Source organism: Manacus candei, unplaced genomic scaffold, assembly GCF_025592945.1.
Source record: "Manacus candei isolate 608988 ecotype Guabito, Panama unplaced genomic scaffold, ASM2559294v1 h1tg000043l, whole genome shotgun sequence".
Lineage (NCBI taxonomy): Eukaryota > Metazoa > Chordata > Aves > Passeriformes > Pipridae > Manacus > Manacus candei.
The window spans coordinates 21034148-21051529 of NW_026138091.1; the positions used below are offsets into that span (position 1 = coordinate 21034148).

General features: G+C 39.5%; 1 protein-coding gene across 1 annotated transcript in view; it reads right to left on the reverse strand.

The window, feature by feature from the left end:
• Window positions 1-12983, reverse strand: part of MOV10L1 (Mov10 like RISC complex RNA helicase 1) — a 28245-nt gene extending 15262 nt beyond the window's left edge. The window contains exons 1-9 of the mRNA XM_051795612.1: window positions 12810-12983; window positions 10263-10419; window positions 9787-9899; window positions 8795-8985; window positions 6573-6713; window positions 5461-5702; window positions 5164-5353; window positions 2505-2699; window positions 359-473 (exon numbers count right to left, since the gene is read on the reverse strand). Coding sequence (XP_051651572.1) covers window positions 359-473; window positions 2505-2699; window positions 5164-5353; window positions 5461-5702; window positions 6573-6713; window positions 8795-8985; window positions 9787-9899; window positions 10263-10419; window positions 12810-12935 — 1470 coding nt within the window. The 5' untranslated portion in view covers window positions 12936-12983. The remainder of the gene's footprint in view (window positions 1-358; window positions 474-2504; window positions 2700-5163; window positions 5354-5460; window positions 5703-6572; window positions 6714-8794; window positions 8986-9786; window positions 9900-10262; window positions 10420-12809) is intronic.
• Between the last annotated feature and the right edge of the window lie 4399 nt (window positions 12984-17382).

Here is a 17382-nt window from a genome sequence, read left to right on the forward strand (position 1 = left end):
TGATATTGCAATAATTTAAGAGATTCTGCTTTCATTTTCTATGAAACAACTGTTCTCAGACCTCAAAAAACCCTTTCCAATGATGCTTAAAAAGTAAGAATATAGAGGATACAGCTTCTGTAATATCCCCCCCAGTATATTTCTGCTCCCTTTTCAGTTTTTCACATCTAGGCTTTTGTGCTCTTGTAAGCTTGTATTCTGTAACATACTGAAACCCCTGAAGTCTAAGTCTACTTGGCAACTGTGTTAGGTCATCGTCAGTTACACTGAGGACTACACATTTTTGCTAAGTTAAGGTAGTTTCAACAGAAACACTTACATAAAAAGTATTTTCTTATATAAACCTACACTTGCATACCTCTGCTAGGAGGGGCTGAAAGGTCAGTATGTCTAACTTCTGCTCCACACATCTTCTTAATTCATCTGGTATGGTATAATGTGGGAGAAAGTTTGAACACCACCTTCTGTTATTTCTAAAACAAAAATGTATGACATACCACTTAGTTTTCTCAAATTATATATGTGAAAGACAGCTAATTAACATGCCACATCACCAAGACTATAAACCCAAAACGCATGCACACAGAGGACAGACCCAATGACTCCTTCAAAGAGACAGTTGAGAAGTTTGCTCTATTGAGAAGACAGATAAACAATCCTCTACAGAGATGCTGCTTGGCACTGTAGGGGAAAAATCATGTGGCCAAAGCTCAGTTGGAGTTGAAGCTGTTCCAGTACTGTGGGAGACAAAAGAAGTTTTTCAAAATATGTCAGTGGCAAAAGACAGTGCAGAAACAACACTGGCCCATTACAGGATGAGGATGGTCACCTCACAAACAGAGACACAGACAAGGCAGAGGTGTTTAACACTTTCTTTGCGCCTGTCTTCAACACCAATGAGGGTTCTAAGGGGTGCCAGTGCCCTGAGCTGGAGGACTATGGCTGTGAGAATGATAAACTTCCTGCTGACCTTAAACTTGTGTACAATTTGCTCCTGCAGATGGATCCCTGTAAGTCTATGGAGCCTGGCAAGATTTGTATGAGTACTCAGAGATGGTTGATATCATTGGAAGACCATTCTCAATGATTTTTGAATGGTCTTGGGAATCTGGAGAGATCCAGTTGACTGGAAGCTGGCCAATGTTGTCCTGATTTTCAAGAGGGGCAAGAAGGAGGACTCTAGAAACTACAAGCCTGTCAGTCTTGCTTTAGTGTCTGATAAAGATATGAGGATTATTATTCTGCAGGACACCTGCAGGACAACACAGTCAATGGTCACAGCCTGCCCAGGTTCATGAGGAGAAAGTCCTGCTTGACTAACTTAATTTCCTTTTACGACAAGGTAACCTACCTATGTGATCAAGGGAAGCCAGTTGATGTAATCTTTCTGGATTTCAGTAAAGCTTTCAACACTGTCTCTCACAGTATCCTTCCAGACAAAATGTCCAGCAACAGCTGGGTAAACACATCATGTGGTGGGTGAGCAACTGGCTCATGGGCCGAGCATAGAGGTGAAGGGCCCTGAGGGGAAGCTGTACGAGGAGTGGCCACAGGTCACTTGGTCTGTTTGGTCTGGAGAAGAGGAGACTGAGGGGAGATCTCATAGCTGTCTATGGTTTCCTCGTGAGGGGAAGGGGACAGGCAGACACTGATCTCTTCTCTGTGGTGACCAGTAACAGGACTTGAGGGAATGGACTGAAGTTGTGTCAGGGGAGGCTGAGGTTGGATATTAGGAATAGGACCTTCACCCAGAGGGTGGCTGGGCACTGGAATAGGCTCCCCAGGGAAGTGGTAATGGCACCAGAGTGCCAAGTGTTTGGACAACAACCAAAGTTCAAAAAGTGTTTGGACAATGTTCTCAGGCACAAGGTGAGATTCTTGGGGTGGTCCTGTGCAGGGCCAAGAGTTGTACTTTGATGTTCCCTGTGGGTCCCTTCTAACTCTAGCTATTCTGTGATTCTAAGTGTTCTGGTTACAGATCACTTGAAAACATTCTGTTTCTGCTTTTTCAGTTTAGGTATATTTTTATAACTAAGCAAATTTCATAAATATAATGGAAACTTATTTGCAAAAGGAAAAGTTCTAAATGAAAGATGGGAAACACTAGTCAGATATAGACATCAAAGTTGTATAAAGAATTAAGAAGCTTATTATCCCAGAAAGCTATTTTCAATTTACTATCTTTTTTCTTAACAATACAGTTGTCACTTGTAGATAACTAGGAGCCATGTTTTACCTTATTTATTACCACACTATACATTAGAAAGAGATTCTGTTTGAAAAATCTACAATGAAATCAAGAAGTTATTTACTAAAACAACCTCTTCTATCTGCAGTCTCCGCAATCATCTTGTTTACAACACACACATATATGTAGAAAACATATAAACATGTACAGACTCTCCCAGTTTCACATTTTCTTTGTTAGCATTACAGAACAGATATAGCAATACCAAACAGAGCAGTATTACCTAAGTGTTATCTTTTGCTCTAATTCACAGTACCTTCTGTTTTTAGGGCCAGTCACTGTTGTCTTCCTTAGCTGAGAATCTGCAATAATTTTAGGCTTTCTTGGAGAAAATGGTTCCACAGGTGCTATAAGTAATTCCTCTTCATTTGTTACAGTGGCTTCAATATAGCGTCCAACAGTAAAATCAGAAAAGCCAAGTAACAGGAGCTCTTTACTGTGCCCATGATTCCTTCAAGTGAACAGAAGTTATGTTCTTAAAACCAGCAGGGTCACACTTCATTTTGCCCAACCATAAGTATTTTTTAAAATAAAACTGTAGATTCTCATTTCAGTAACATAAGAGAACTGCTAATTCAGGGTAATTCTTCACAGTTACTCCCCACCCTGAGTTCAATCTAGGTATCATAAATAATTAAAAAAAAACCAAACCAAAACAATAGCAAAAATCTTAAATCCACAATTTCATCAAAACTTGGGTAAAGAGCAAAATCCCTTCATTCAGCATAGTAGAGTACAGAATTAATACTTCTGTTAACAAGGAACACCTTGGAATTACTGATACTGAAAAAGATGAGCTAAACAGTTCCATCAGAGGAACCTGAAGTAGAGGAACCCTTTAATGTCTGCAGTAACAGCTTTGTTGCAGCTTGCCTCAGAACTGAACCCTAACTGTAAACACGTGAAATGGATAAAGCAAGAAGGATGCTTTAATTCTGAAAAACATATTTTATATATGTAAGTGTTCCTTGGGGAGTGACAGAGGGGAAAAAAACAGGAGGGAACAGTTTCCTCACACTGGTCGCTAAGGAACTTAAGCACTACTTAGAGTCCAGTTCTCTCCTACTAACTACATAGTCCAACACTGTTACCATGTGCCCAAAATAAATGCATCCCAGAAGGATTCCAGCTTACTCTTTGGCAGGAGTATCACCTTTTGTACTTCTGCCAGCTAAAACTACCTGCTCAGGTTAAAACTATAGCCTGATCTCTTTGTTGATGCCGAACTGTCCAGACTTATGGCCTAAATGTGCAGTCTCTATGGTCTCTTAAGTGGCCAGCAAGCTCTTGTTACCTTCATGTGCTGCAGCCTCCCATTGAGTTTTGTGTGGATTATTCTGTATTAGAAGATTCTAAGACTTTGTGGCCTTCACAGATTTACAGTGAAATATAAATTATTCTTTCTACATGTCTTTCTTCACAAAGGCAGGCCATGCCTCTAGCTTTAACTTTCAAATTGCAGCTAAAACATCCTCCTAAGAAATTTTCTACCCCTTGCCTCACTATTTAAAATGATAAGAGAAGTAGTGTGAAAATTAATGCAGTGTTATTTTGATGAATGAAACCATTTGACCTTGTTTTCCCCTGTCTAACTTTTAAATTATCATCCTAAGACTCAATGGCTGTGGAACACACCACCTACAGAGCTTCGGCTGGAAATAACTGAAAAATACACAAATGTAAGCTTTGCAGCATGAGGTTCCTACTTGAATTCTGAAAAAGCTCACACAAAGCCACTCTCTTAAATAAATTAATTAAATATTTTGTACAGCATAGTATTTTTTGTTTTTCAAGGGTTTTTAATATCTGCAAACCACTTCCTCTGTGAATTACACCTTCAATGAAGAAAGCTGTTTCATTCTTATTTCAGCATACATAACTTGAATTTCCCATCACAGAACAGGAAAGCTTGAGATCGGGCATGTAGCAAGACATGATACTGAGATTGAAGAAATGTATCAGACATAACACAAAAATTCCCAGGAAATTTGCATTAGCTCTTGTGATCGTGGAGCAATGCATTTCCTGCAAATAATATAACCATCTGTTATGTTCACGTCACTGTCATTTTACAGACATTATCTACTCCCACTATGTTACTTCATTAACTACTACTATTTTTTTCCAATAAAAATCAGAATTGAGCACTAAAATGATAACTACTTTCAAAATCTAATACAAGATAACTTGCTAATATGTACTGGCTTACTTTATACTATATCATATACTGGTTTTGACTGGGGCAGAGTTAATTTTCTTCATAGTAGCTAGCATGGGGTTCTGTTTGGCTTTGTGCTGAAACCAGTATTGATAACCCAGGGATGCTTTCATTGTTGCTGAGCAGTGCTTACACAGAGTCAAGGCCTTTTCTCCTTCTCGTACTACCAACGAGGAGGCTGAATGTACACAAGAATTTGGGAAGGGTCACAGCCAGGACAGCTGAGACCCCAACTGACACAAAGGATATTCCAGACCATATGGCATCATGCTCAGCATATAAAGCTGGGCGAGGAAGGAAGAAGAGGGATGTTCACAGTGATGGCATTCATCTTCCCAAGTCACTGTTACACGTGATGTGGCCCTGCTTTCCTGGGCATGGCTGAGCACCTGTGCGCCCATGGGAAGCGAAGAATTTCTTGTTTTACTTTGCTTGTGTGTGGGTGGGTTTTGCTTTACCTATTAAAGTGCCTTTATCTCAACTTAAAAGTGAGTTTTCTCACTTTTACTCTTCTGAGTGTCTCCCCCATTCCGCTGTGGAGGAGCGAGTGAGCATCTGTGTGGGGCTGAGCTGCCAGCTGGGGTTAAACCACGACACACCAAGAAGAGAACAACGCCCAGAATAAGGAAACTATTAAGTCTCTTTTCATGACTTGCTTCCATTGTATTGGTTAGAAACAATGGAAAGAAATACTTACACAGCTGTGCATATGATCACTATAAATGTTTTTCCACCTGGTGGTATTACAATTTCTCCAGTAATTTTGCCACTTGGTTGCTCCACATGTTCTCTTTGCTCACTTCCTCCATTTTGTAGATTTTCATCTTTCACCAGGGAAATGTTTTCTTCAGTCCCTGATAAATTTGTATCTTGAAAATTCATTCCTCCTGTAGTAAACATATAATAACAAATTTTGTTACCACAATTGCTATTGCTAACATAGGCAAGTCTTCTCAAACAAACCTACAGGTCTCCTGTTAACACTTCACTGTACCTGGAATGACTCCATTCTTTATAATGGATGTATTGTTCGATGACTCGCATGTTGTTCCTCCGCTGCTGATAAATGAATTAACTCCATCTTTTGAGAGGTCTTCTTGATTTATTGGAAAAGATGGCAGATATGCTTCTGGACTGTTCTCACATTTTTGAGGAATCTGAACCCTGAATTGCTTGTCTTTCACCCATCCAGCTAATCTGCAGCTGATTAAGGACTGTGGTACACTCCCTTTATTCCTAGAAGTAGTTATGTGATTAGCTACATAATTAAACGCATAGTGAATGTTCTTGAGAAGTTAAATTCTACCTGAAGTTAAGTACAATTGCCTGCAGGTTAGTCCACCATTATTTCAAAACTGCTATCAGAAAGAAATTGCACTGCTGCTTCTAACTCATGAGGACTAGAACCTCTACTTTACGTTACTATTTCTAGGTCACATCAACTACCCTAAGAAGCACACAGAAATATTGTGTATAATAAAAATCTACGGGAGCTTAAAATTCATCAGTGAGTAAATAATTCTTAGGGAAGAATATAGGGCAACAAATAATGAGTATTCAGGTGTGTCTTCATTTAAGACTTTATGCCCAGATGTGAAAGAAAAAAAACACTAACACAAAAAATAGAGAAAATTACCAAAACAAAAAACCTCTCAAGGATACACCAACACAGTTCTTTGGCATCCAAGTTTAAAAAAAAATTAGAAAAAAAAATCTGGTCTGCTTTTAATACATGAGGATGTAACAGTCCTCTTGTTCTAAGGTTTCTAAGATGGCAGTGTATCTGCAGTTTAAATTGAACACACTTACAAGTAAAAGCATTTATTTCAATCCTTATTCCAGGAAAGATCTGATTAGGATTGAAAAAAGATATAGGACTGGGGAGGGTTAATGCACTCTCTGCAATATAAATACTCAATATCAAAAAGGTTACCCTACAGACATTAAATTTAATGTTAAATTCTCTTTATTCCCATAGTATCTGGAGATTATTTGAAGATTAAAAATCACAAGGCTCCACTACAAGAGGCTTCTGTATGAAAGACAGGTTTACAGACTATGGAGAGATGAAAATAAAGAAATCTTCAAACGAAAAGAAAGTCTTACTCTATCCAAATGATAATTCTTTTAGATTCCCCCTGCTTCAGAGTTCCAAAGTTAGTCATTCTTGATATTTTCAACTCTCCTTTTTCTCTCATTAAGTCTTCATAAGGCTCATCTGTATTACCTCCACTAGATTGAGATTGTCTGCAAAAATAATTTTAGGTAGCAATTTTTAAACACTAACAGACTCAATAAATATTTTGATTCAGCACAAGTTTAAGAAGCACTATACAAAGGCATAGTCACAGTATTTAGAAAGAAGACGGTGAGAGAGCTAATGTTTTCTCAGCCACTTATACTTCCAAGGCAATTGGATTACCTTTCCTAATTTAAGCAGCAACAAGCTTTTGTCAGCAGCACAGTAAACCAGCATAAAACTTTGGACACAAGACTGAAATGATTGAGAAGTTAGCTAATCTTTGCTGAAGAGCTGAATCAAACAGTGACTGAAGCCCTTATGGATCTTCCTGTGAGTTGAAAACAGACACAACAAAGAGCAGCTCCTTAGCAAGTCATGTGTAGAACTGGAGCTTAAGTGATAAAATTACTAGACTGGAAGTGTTTTAACCCAAGCACTTGCGTCTTCTGCTTATTGCTCCAATCTGAAAACAGCAAACTGAAGAAATTAAAAAACACATGAAAACCAAAAAGCACCCTTGAAAACTTCAATCACACATACTACCAAAAAAAAAAAATCTGAGAAACCAGTCACATGCTCTTTCCAGTCTGAAACACTGACCACGGCTCTAACCTCCTTCTACCTGTAGAAACAATTTTTTTAAATTGCTTTTATGTTGCAATTAAGAAACTATTCATTTAGATGGAGTGGCATGGAAATAACTCAGAAATATTTTAATAATCTCACCAATATTTATACACCCTAAGTATTCCTGAGTTATCTAACATACTGAAGTAGAAAATGAATGCAGCTGCTCTTCATTAGCTACATCAAATTACTAGCCAAGCCCACTAGATGTCTCCCCTTGCAGCTAAAGCTGCCTCAATTTTTTGATATGGTAGTATGTACACTAAGCCTGAGAAATCAACCCTAAGGTCTACTTTTGTAATTTGGCTTTAGTAATAATTTTCTGTATAAAATCCATCATTAAAAACAGGTCCAATTGAAAAAATATGTGAACAATTTGTACTGTTTTGCAAAATGATGTCAAGACTTCAAGTTTCATCTGGTACAATTTAAATCTATTTTATCTGTAATCTTTAGTGAAAAGATTTATTTCATTCCTTGTAGATTCCTTGAAGATGTGTACTGCCCTTAGCTTTATTTCCTGGAGATGTCCCAAAGGCAAGTGCTCCCAAAGACTATGTTTGAAAGATATCGCAATGTTCTTTTGCTCTCTCCTTTGGACTTTGCAATTGGTTGACAATTTATTTTTGGCCTGCAGAATCAGACTCTGTAATCCTACCAAGGCCTTAGCATGGCAAGTGATAGATTTAACAGGTAATAGCCCTATTTATTTAGGTGGTATTTGTTTTTCACAGGACAGACACTTAAATTCACAGGTCAAACTTCAGATCTTTGCTGCAGAACTGCTACTTCCTAGTTGCCATTCTACATCTGTAAAGCTGATTATTTCACTAAGTTTTACTTCTTCTCCCTGAACATAATCTACTTTTTCCAACCTCTTCTGCAATCTCTCCTGATCCTCACATCACATATGTCATCTAAAGTGCCTGCAGAACCTCTCAGTTTGATACTTGCAAGTCCAACGAATCTCTATTATTCAGATTATTTGACTGTTCCATTTAGGACAGATACCTCAGCAATCACTATAACTTAAGCAAAATGGATTAAAGAAACATTCATTTTATATCAGTCTTACTGAGAATGGTTTTTGAACAGTCAAGTCCCCACTAAAAGAGCACAGATTAGAGGAAACAAGGTAAGAGCATGAGCTTGGCATTTTTCTAATAAAGCCACGCAAAACTCCTACCCTGCCAAGCAATATCCCCGAGCTTAGCTGCCACTAATTTTGCTTCTCTAGTAAGTACAGATGTCCTCACCTTCTGGAAAGGGGGAGGAAACAAAAAAAAAAGCAAGGGCTATATAATAACACCCTCTGATTTTTCCAATGATCTATCATGCCTTCTAGACACCTAGGGAAGGATTACCAGTATTTCTCGTTTAACAGATAAAATGAAATGTAAGCTGCATAATTACACTACATCTCTAATTGTTATAAAGAGAACAAAATAATGAATATTACCCATCCTCGCTGACTGGTACCAGGCAGAGAGCTCTCCAAATATAACATGACTGACTGCTTTCCACCACAATTGTATTCACTAGATCATGTCTACGAGGTGAATAGCCATCAGGAAGTCTCAAGGAATCCAAAGTGAAAAATATACTCTCATCTACTGTCCCAGTTCTTCCACAGATGCTGGAAATGCGAACCTGTAATAGTTTGTATTCAGTGTTACTTGATATTATCTGCTTAAGCTGACAGACATAACAGCACTGCGTATTGCTGTCCTGTGAAACAGGCCTTCTAGCATTAACAAAGCTGCATTCTGAACTTTCAGTTATTCATAGGGGGTAAACCTAGAGCTGTAATCTGTGCTTGTCTTTAGATTTAAAATCGTAAAGAAAAACGAGTACTTCAGATAAGCATTAGGTTCCACTTAAGTGCATATTACAATATGTACATTTGCCTTAATTACGATACCTCTCGTAACAGATCAACTTACCTAATTTATACTTCAATACAGAAGGCACAAGAGAAGAAATATTTTCCTATGCTTGACATGCAAATATTCAATATATACAGTTAAGACAAAGAAAATAAACCATTAACCTAACATATGCATTACTAGAGCGAACAGATACTTCCATTAAAAAAGGGGACAATGGTTGTTTTTAAGTCAAAACACTTGGAAAAATTAAACATAATTAATTCCACAGTCATGACTTCTTGAAAAGTTTGAAAATCCACACATCCTCATTACAACCAATAGTAAGCATTCAAATCAACAATTGATAATAAGTTACTCTTTCTGTTCAAACCAAAATGTGTATGCTTTTTCAAAAAGCCTTGATATTCTAGAAACAATCCTACAAATGGATAAATTGATACATTTTATCTTTTGATTAAAGATGTATAACAGAAGATCTACCAACATTCCTAACTTAAACCAACTTCAAAACCCCACTTCACACAAGATTCCTCTTGCCAAAAACAATGTGCAGAATGTTTACCTTGTTTACTTGCTTATATCTCAAAGGCCTTACAGCAACTGCTTCACTCTTCCATGTTGTCAAATTAATAAAATACTTTGCTTGCACCCAATCACCTTCATAGGGCTTGAAATCTATATAAAATGGAACATTTCTTAAGTTTAATTACTACTGATACTATTTAATTACTATTGATATATCGATTTACATTACTCTCCTACAGAACTACTGTAAGTTAAGTAAAATCCAGGACAATGCATTATTCAGATCCACTGACTCCAAACTTCACTTTGCAGTTCCTCTCCCCATAGGTTATGCCAAACTACATAAGAGATCCTGGTGGAAAAATACACCTGTTTTCTTCACCCATGTATGGGTGTTTCACTGCACACACTATTAGAGTTTACTCAGGATCTCAACTGCAAGTCTATCAGAAGATATTTCTATTGTACATATGAATATATTAAGAAAGAGGAAACAAGAAAGCCCCTACACACCTTCCCAGACGTCTTCCTTTGCAAAGTAAGTATTCTGATTAATATAGCCACCATGCTTAGAGAGAGAGGTAATACTGCCAATTAATGTTTTGTTATGTAGTTCAGAGGCATCAAAAGTAGGACTGAAGTCTTCTTGTGTATCCTGGATGGTGTCTATCTATTAATACAAAAATAACCCCAACATTTAAACAGCTGATACTTAGAATTACATGTTAAACGTCTATTCCTACAACAAATATCAGAATTTCAATTCCTTATGGTAGCAAAGCTTCTTATTAGACAATTATTTAGTCACTGTAGCTGTTACTTTTTGTACACAAAAACAATGAGTAGTAAACAGTAAGTAACTTCTTTAAAAAATCTGCTGTATGCTGCAATGCTGACAACTACTATAATTACATGCTGATTTTTCAAATCTTTCTCAGGCTTCCCTTGCTTTAGGTCTACTTAAGAATTTTCTTCATATTGACAAGAGAATCACCCTCAGCAATGACTGTACACAAGCAGACCTAGAGTTAATCACTATTTCAGAAAGCAAAAAATATATTTCTAAGATAGTGTTTATAAACACTTTTTCAGACTGACCCTCAGTTGTTCTTCCATAATTTGAATAGGAAAACCCCTAGAACTGCTTCTCACAGACTCTCTATAGCACCACCTCCAATCTAAATTTACAGAAGTCTGGTCTAATCTGAACTGGACTACGGTCCTAATTTTTATATGATTTCTTTTGTTGAACATAATGCATATTACCATTTAAGATAGTAATAAATAGTCTATGTCTACCTCTACTTCAGAGTTTGCAAACTCTACAGTAAGACTACATATACTTAGCTATTGTTTAGTCAATACAGTGATATTGCATTTAAAGAACTATCATTACCTGATATTCCTTTTGATAACATGAAAACTCACTGTAAAAAATATAATAATAATTAAAAAAAAATCTATGTTTTGCTCCTGTCTGACAGATATACCTTCACATTCACCAAGAATATCTGAGTTAATTGGAAGGAGATAGTACTCATATTCAAGCATCATTTTGTACAGTATTTAATGATTATACTTGTCAGGAAGCTAAATTTTCTCCTCTGATGAGGAGTTTAAAAAGAGACTTAGCTCTTTGTGTCTGCCCCCCAAAAACACTACAATGTTTTTTCTTATCAAACTCAGAGTGAGTCAAGTTTGTGCCACTACATGGGAAGTAATTTAAGACATCAAAAACTATAGAATGAATTTAGGTTTTTATTCAAATACTTCAAACAGACTTTGAAGAAATGAGTTTTTTCTTCTTGCTTATTGAATCAAAACTGTTCTTGGACTTTGACTTTCTATGGAGTCCAGTCAGCTTTTGGCATAAACTCAGCTTTCAGCTTTTCACCCAGTCACAAACTACATTGCCAACAGTCTGAGATGCCCGTAGGATTATGCCTCACAAACAGGAATAAGATAAATCACTATACTTTTGAAAAAAAGATCTTTTGGAAATGCCATTATCTAGAACACACAGCAAAACATCCCACAACTGCTAAAACATTACACTTGTTTTGTAGATCCTTATGTAGTTTTTCAGCTGCCAGGTTTATGTATTTTGGAGCAACAACAATATTTCAACAGCATGGTGAAAGCTGTCAGTCAGAAGGAAAACAAGGAAGAAAAAATAAGATTTAAACTAATCCATTGTCTGACTCTGTGGGTACTATTTTACCAAACAGCACTGAGACTGCTTGTTGGACAAACAATATTTAGTTTTTATATAATAAATTAATTTCAATTTTAAAAAAAGAAACAAAAGGAAATAAGAAGAGACAGGTTATCTTACAAGACACTAGGTTTTTGATAACACTGGAGCCAGTAATACTTTAGAAACAAGACTTCTCTTTTACTTTCCTTCTGTGTTTCATTTTAGATCACACAATAAAACTCTCTCCCCACTAACAGTCTTTCTTCAGTTTTATTTAATCAATGAAACTACATTGGTTTCAACATTAAATATGCTGAGAAAAAACTCCCCTCAAAATTTGTGACAAGGTATAATCAAGCTTGAAATAGATTTACAACTGAAGTGTTAAGCAAGCAAAGTATGGGTATCTCCATTTTTATTACTGTCTGTAACACTAACTTGCCAATTTTTACAACAGGGAAATTTATGTTCTTACTTCTGTGCAAAAAGAGTAAACTTGCAGCCCCTGCTTTTATGTTCTTATGCATTCATATAACAGTAACATAAAACTGACTTTGAAACTCAGAAAAGTTATGCACGGATTTGGAGCAGCTATGACTAAAAAATTCTGATGCAATTATCTCAATCAGTAGTTTCATATCCCTTACATCTCTACCTATAATCAGAGAATCATTATTAAACATAATTTTAAAGGTGATGGAATAAAATAATAATTAAAAAAACTGAAAAAGAACTCATCCCCACTGGGTGAAGGGCTGGCAATTTCTCCTATTTTGTAGGATTTGTGAGGCCAGAACTACAGCAACTTCCAAAACAAAGCCTCAAGCTACTTACACAGACTACTATTTATCTTCACCTCTTACCCTGATAGCCTTCAGGCCACCCGATGTTTTATCCTCTTCCACTGTGGCAATAACTTCTTGTCCAATGGCCAGCAACATATTTTTTGTAACAACATCCTTTGTGAAGACTATCATGTCATCTATCATCCCATAATCATGGCAAAGTCTTGTCACTACTCCTTGTACTGTTTTCACTACTCCTTGTACTGTTTTCAATTCTTGATCACCTGCATCAAGAGGAAAAGCCCAAATCATGTGTTTCCAGAACTATGCAACAAGTTATGAATGCTACTAAAAGTGCTATCCCTTCTATCAAAAAGCCAACTAAAAATAGCAACAGTTGCCAACTAATTACTTTTATACTTAAGTCTTGAAGTCTTATGGCAACTTATAGTTTCAACTAATTAATAAAGGTAGTTAAATACAAACTACTTATTTAAATACAAACATTTTAAGCTGCATTAAAAAAAACCCCAACGACACAGAATATCTTGAGTTGGAAGGGATCTATGAGGATCATCGAGTCCAACTCCCTGCTCCTCACAGGACTACCTAAAACGAAACCTTGAGTCAGAGCATCATCCAGATGCTTCTTGAACTCTGACAGGCTTGATGCCGTCACCGCTTCCCTGGGAAGCCTGTTCCAGTGACTGACTACCCTCGCAGTGTGGAGCCTTTTCCTAATGTCCAATCTGCATTTCTCTTGGTGCAGCTTCATTCCATTTCCTCATGTCCTATGGCTGCTCCCCAGAGAGAGGAGATCAGCACCTCCCCCTGCGCTGCCCCCCTTGAGGAAGGTGTCAGCTGTGATGAGGTCGTGCCTCAGCCTTCTCTTCTCCAAGCTGAAGAAGCCAAGTGACCTCAGACACTCCTCATAAGTCTGACCCTTGAAGCCTTTCACCATCTTGCTCATCCTCCACTGGATACATCAAACCATTATAGTGTAATTCTTGTACTGAGGTATCCAAAACTGCCCACAATATTCAAGGTGAGGCCACACCAGCACAGAGCAGAGTGGGACAATCACCTCTCTTGACTGGCTGGCGCTGCTTTGCCTGATCCCCCCCCCAGACATGGTTGGCTCTCCTGGCTACCAGGGCACTGCTGACTCATTCAACTTGCCATCACCCAAATCCCCAGATCTTTTTCCACACAGCTGCTCTCCAGCCTCTGTAGGCCTGTCTTTTTTCCTATTTAAGTTGGAAAAGACCTTTAAGATCAGGGAGTCGAACACTGCAGAGTTCAACACTAAACCATGTCCCTATGAGCCATATCCACACAGCTTTTAAACTGCTCTAGGGATGGGGACTCAACCACTTCCCTGGGCAGCCTGTTCCAATGCTTGATAACCCCTTCAGTGAAGAAATTTTTCCTAATATCTAATTTATTCCTGATACGACCCAGGGCACAGAGGTGGCTCCATGTTCAGCTGCTGCTGACCAGCACTCCCCGGTCCTTTTCCACTGGGCCTCTTTCCAGCCACTCTGCCCCAAGCCTGTAGCTCTGCATGGAGTTGTTGTGACCCAAGTGCAGGACTTGGCACTTAAACGTGTTGAACTTCATGCAACTAGCCTTAGCCCATTGATCCAGTCTGTCCAGATCCCTCTGCAGAGCCTTCCTACCCTCCAGCAGATCAACGCTCCCATCCAGCTTGGGGTCATCTGCAAACTGACCGAGGTGCCCTCGATCCTTTGGTCCAGGTCATCGGTGAAGAAAATATCCACAGCCTTTCCCTCATCCACTAAGTGGGTCATCTTGTCCTAGAAGGAGACGAGGTTGAACAAGTAGGACCTGTGTCTCATAAATCCATGCTGGCTGGGCCTGATCCCCTAGTGTTCTGCACATGCCACATGATGGCACTTATGATGATCTGCTCCATAACCTTCCCTGGCACCGAGGTCAGGATGGCAGGCCCATAGTTCTCCAGATCATCCTTCCCTTCCTGTAGATAAATATCAGATTTGCTAACTTCCCACATACTGGGACCCCCTTGCTTAGCCAGGACGGCTGGCAAATGATGGAAAGTGGCTTGGTGAGCTTTCCTACCAGCTCCCTCAGTGCCCTGGGGTGTAGGTCTTGTAGGTCTGCGTGTGTCTAAGCGTTGTAACAGGTCACTGCCCATTTGCCCTTGGATTACTAGGGCTTCATTCTGCTCCCCATCCCTGTCTTCCAGCTCAGTGGGCACTGGTCTTGCTATTAAAGACTGAGGCAAAGAAGGCATTAAGTATCTCAGCCTTTTCCTCATCCTTTATCACTGTTTCCCTCTAAGCTAAGGCTTCTCTTTAGCTCTCCTTTTGTTGTTATCATATTTACAGAAACTTTTTAGTTGGGTTTTGGCCTTTTTAATTTTCTCCAAGCATAATAACCTCATAGTACCCTTGCAGTCATCTTGAGTTGCCTGCCCCTTCTTCCAAAAGTCAAGCTCTCTTATTTTTTTCCCCTGAGCTCCAGACAAAGCTAAAGAGCAACTCCCAAAAGTTCTGGGTAACCAACTATTTTCAAAATTTCCCATAGTAAAAGAAAGTTCTCAGCACACTTTGTATGGTAAATCTGACATTTGAGATTTCTATACCGAAAAAGCAGGAAGAGTAAACAAGCTGTACAAAATAATTCTTCATTTTTAAAAAAACATTATAGTTAATACACTTCTGAACTGAGATGTGGTGTTGTTTTCCTAGAACCATAGGAGTTTCTAGTTTTTTGGATTATAAGTACTATCTCCTTACGTATCACATAAACATTCAATCAACTGCATTGCACTGTAACTTCAGGTTTAAAGCTGAACTGAAATACGCTAGTTTAGGCTTTAAACACTTTATTAGCTACACTCACAATCAAGAAAAAAGGAAAGTAATCTTTTTTTGCTTTGAGTATTCATAAATATGAAAAGGCATTTTTCGCTCCATTGAACAATTCTACTAAAAGCACTTGAAATGTCTACCATTTTGGAATATGAAAGAATACACCATCATCTCTATTCTACAGCCCACATAAAATGAAGTTTTATTTATTAAGACAGTAGCACAAGGGAAAACCCAAAGCATCCACCACAACACTCCTCCTACACTGCATTCCATACTCTAAGCAGCCACAGTAACCTGTTCTATGCAGGAAACAGTGACAAACTACTTCTGGGAACACTCCCACATTTCTGTAGCCAAAACGCTGTCTTACAACCTTCTCGCTTCCTTTCCTAAGGAAACAGGTTCGCACTCAGCTCCGCTCACGAGGCGGACGAGACCACCAGCGCCCCCACGGCTCTGAAGCTGCACCACAAACCCACAACCGGCCCAGGGACCCCTACCTGAGGTCGCCCATCTCTCATCTTCGTCACCTGCACGTCTCCAGAAGTAAGAGAGCGCCTTAGAAAGGAGGCAGAACATCCCGGAGCAGCTCAGAGCAGAGCCAAAGCCTCCGGCAGTGCCGCCAGGAGCACACGGACGACGCTCGCTCGCGACGCCGCCAACCCAGCTCTGCCCCCGCCGCGCCTCGAGCCCCGCGCCAACGCGGCCAATCGCGCTGCGCGCTCACGGTCACGTGGGAGCGCCACGCGCCTCGGGCACGCCCGTTCCCGCGGCTCCGAGGGGGCGGCGCCGCTGGATCCGGGAAGGGGCAGCTGTGGCGAGGGGGGCGGCGTCTTTTTCCCTGTCATCACCGAGTGGTGGCACTGTCGGCAGGAGGGAGGGTGAGGGGGTCTTCATCATAGAATCATAGAATCAGCTGGGTTGGAAGGGACCTTCGAGATCATCAAGTCCAACCCTTGATCCAGTACCGCTCTGCTTACTAGGCCATGGCACTAAGTGCCACATCCAGTCTCTTTTTAAAAATCTCCAGGGACGGAGAATCCACCACTTCCCTGGGCAGCCCATTCCAATGTCTGACCACCCTCTCTGTAAAGAAATTCTTTCTAATATCTAACCTAAACCTCCCCTGGCACAACTTGAGAGCATACCCTCTTGTCTTGCTGATGGTTGCCTGGGAAAAGAGACCAACCCCCACCTGGCTACAACCTCCTTTCAGGGAGTTGTAGAGAGTGTAGGGTTTCAGCTGGCAGGGCGTGTTAAAGGTGGTGTCACAGGTGGTTACCACAGAAAAGCTTAAAGCAAAGCGGTGCGTACAGCCCATTGCTTGCTCGTGGTGCTGTTGCAAACTGTGCTCATAGGCTGTGACACGGTTTCAGTAAGTGAGATGTCCTGACCGGGGAAAACCCACGGGCAGCCACTGGGCTGAGGGCTCTCTGTGTGCTTGTGTGGTCCTGGGAATGAGCCAGGCATGGAGCCCATCCGGTGTGATGAAATGGAGTGCGTGCAAGAGTTTGCGTGTGCAAATTGCACGTTATTGGATCACTATTCTCTCAAGAGCAGCCAGTGTCAAAATGATAGGGTAAGTTCTAGAACATGATAAACTTGCCTAACAGAAAAAAAAGAAAGTATTTTTGTCCTAATGTCATAAATATAGGAGCTGTTGTGGTGCTAGAGGAAATAAAATTTTAGTGACTTGCTTACCATCTCCGTAGTTCATATTTTTACCAGTTCTCTTCACACAATACACTTCAGGTATCTTGTATAAGCCCCCTTTATATCTTTTTTAACAA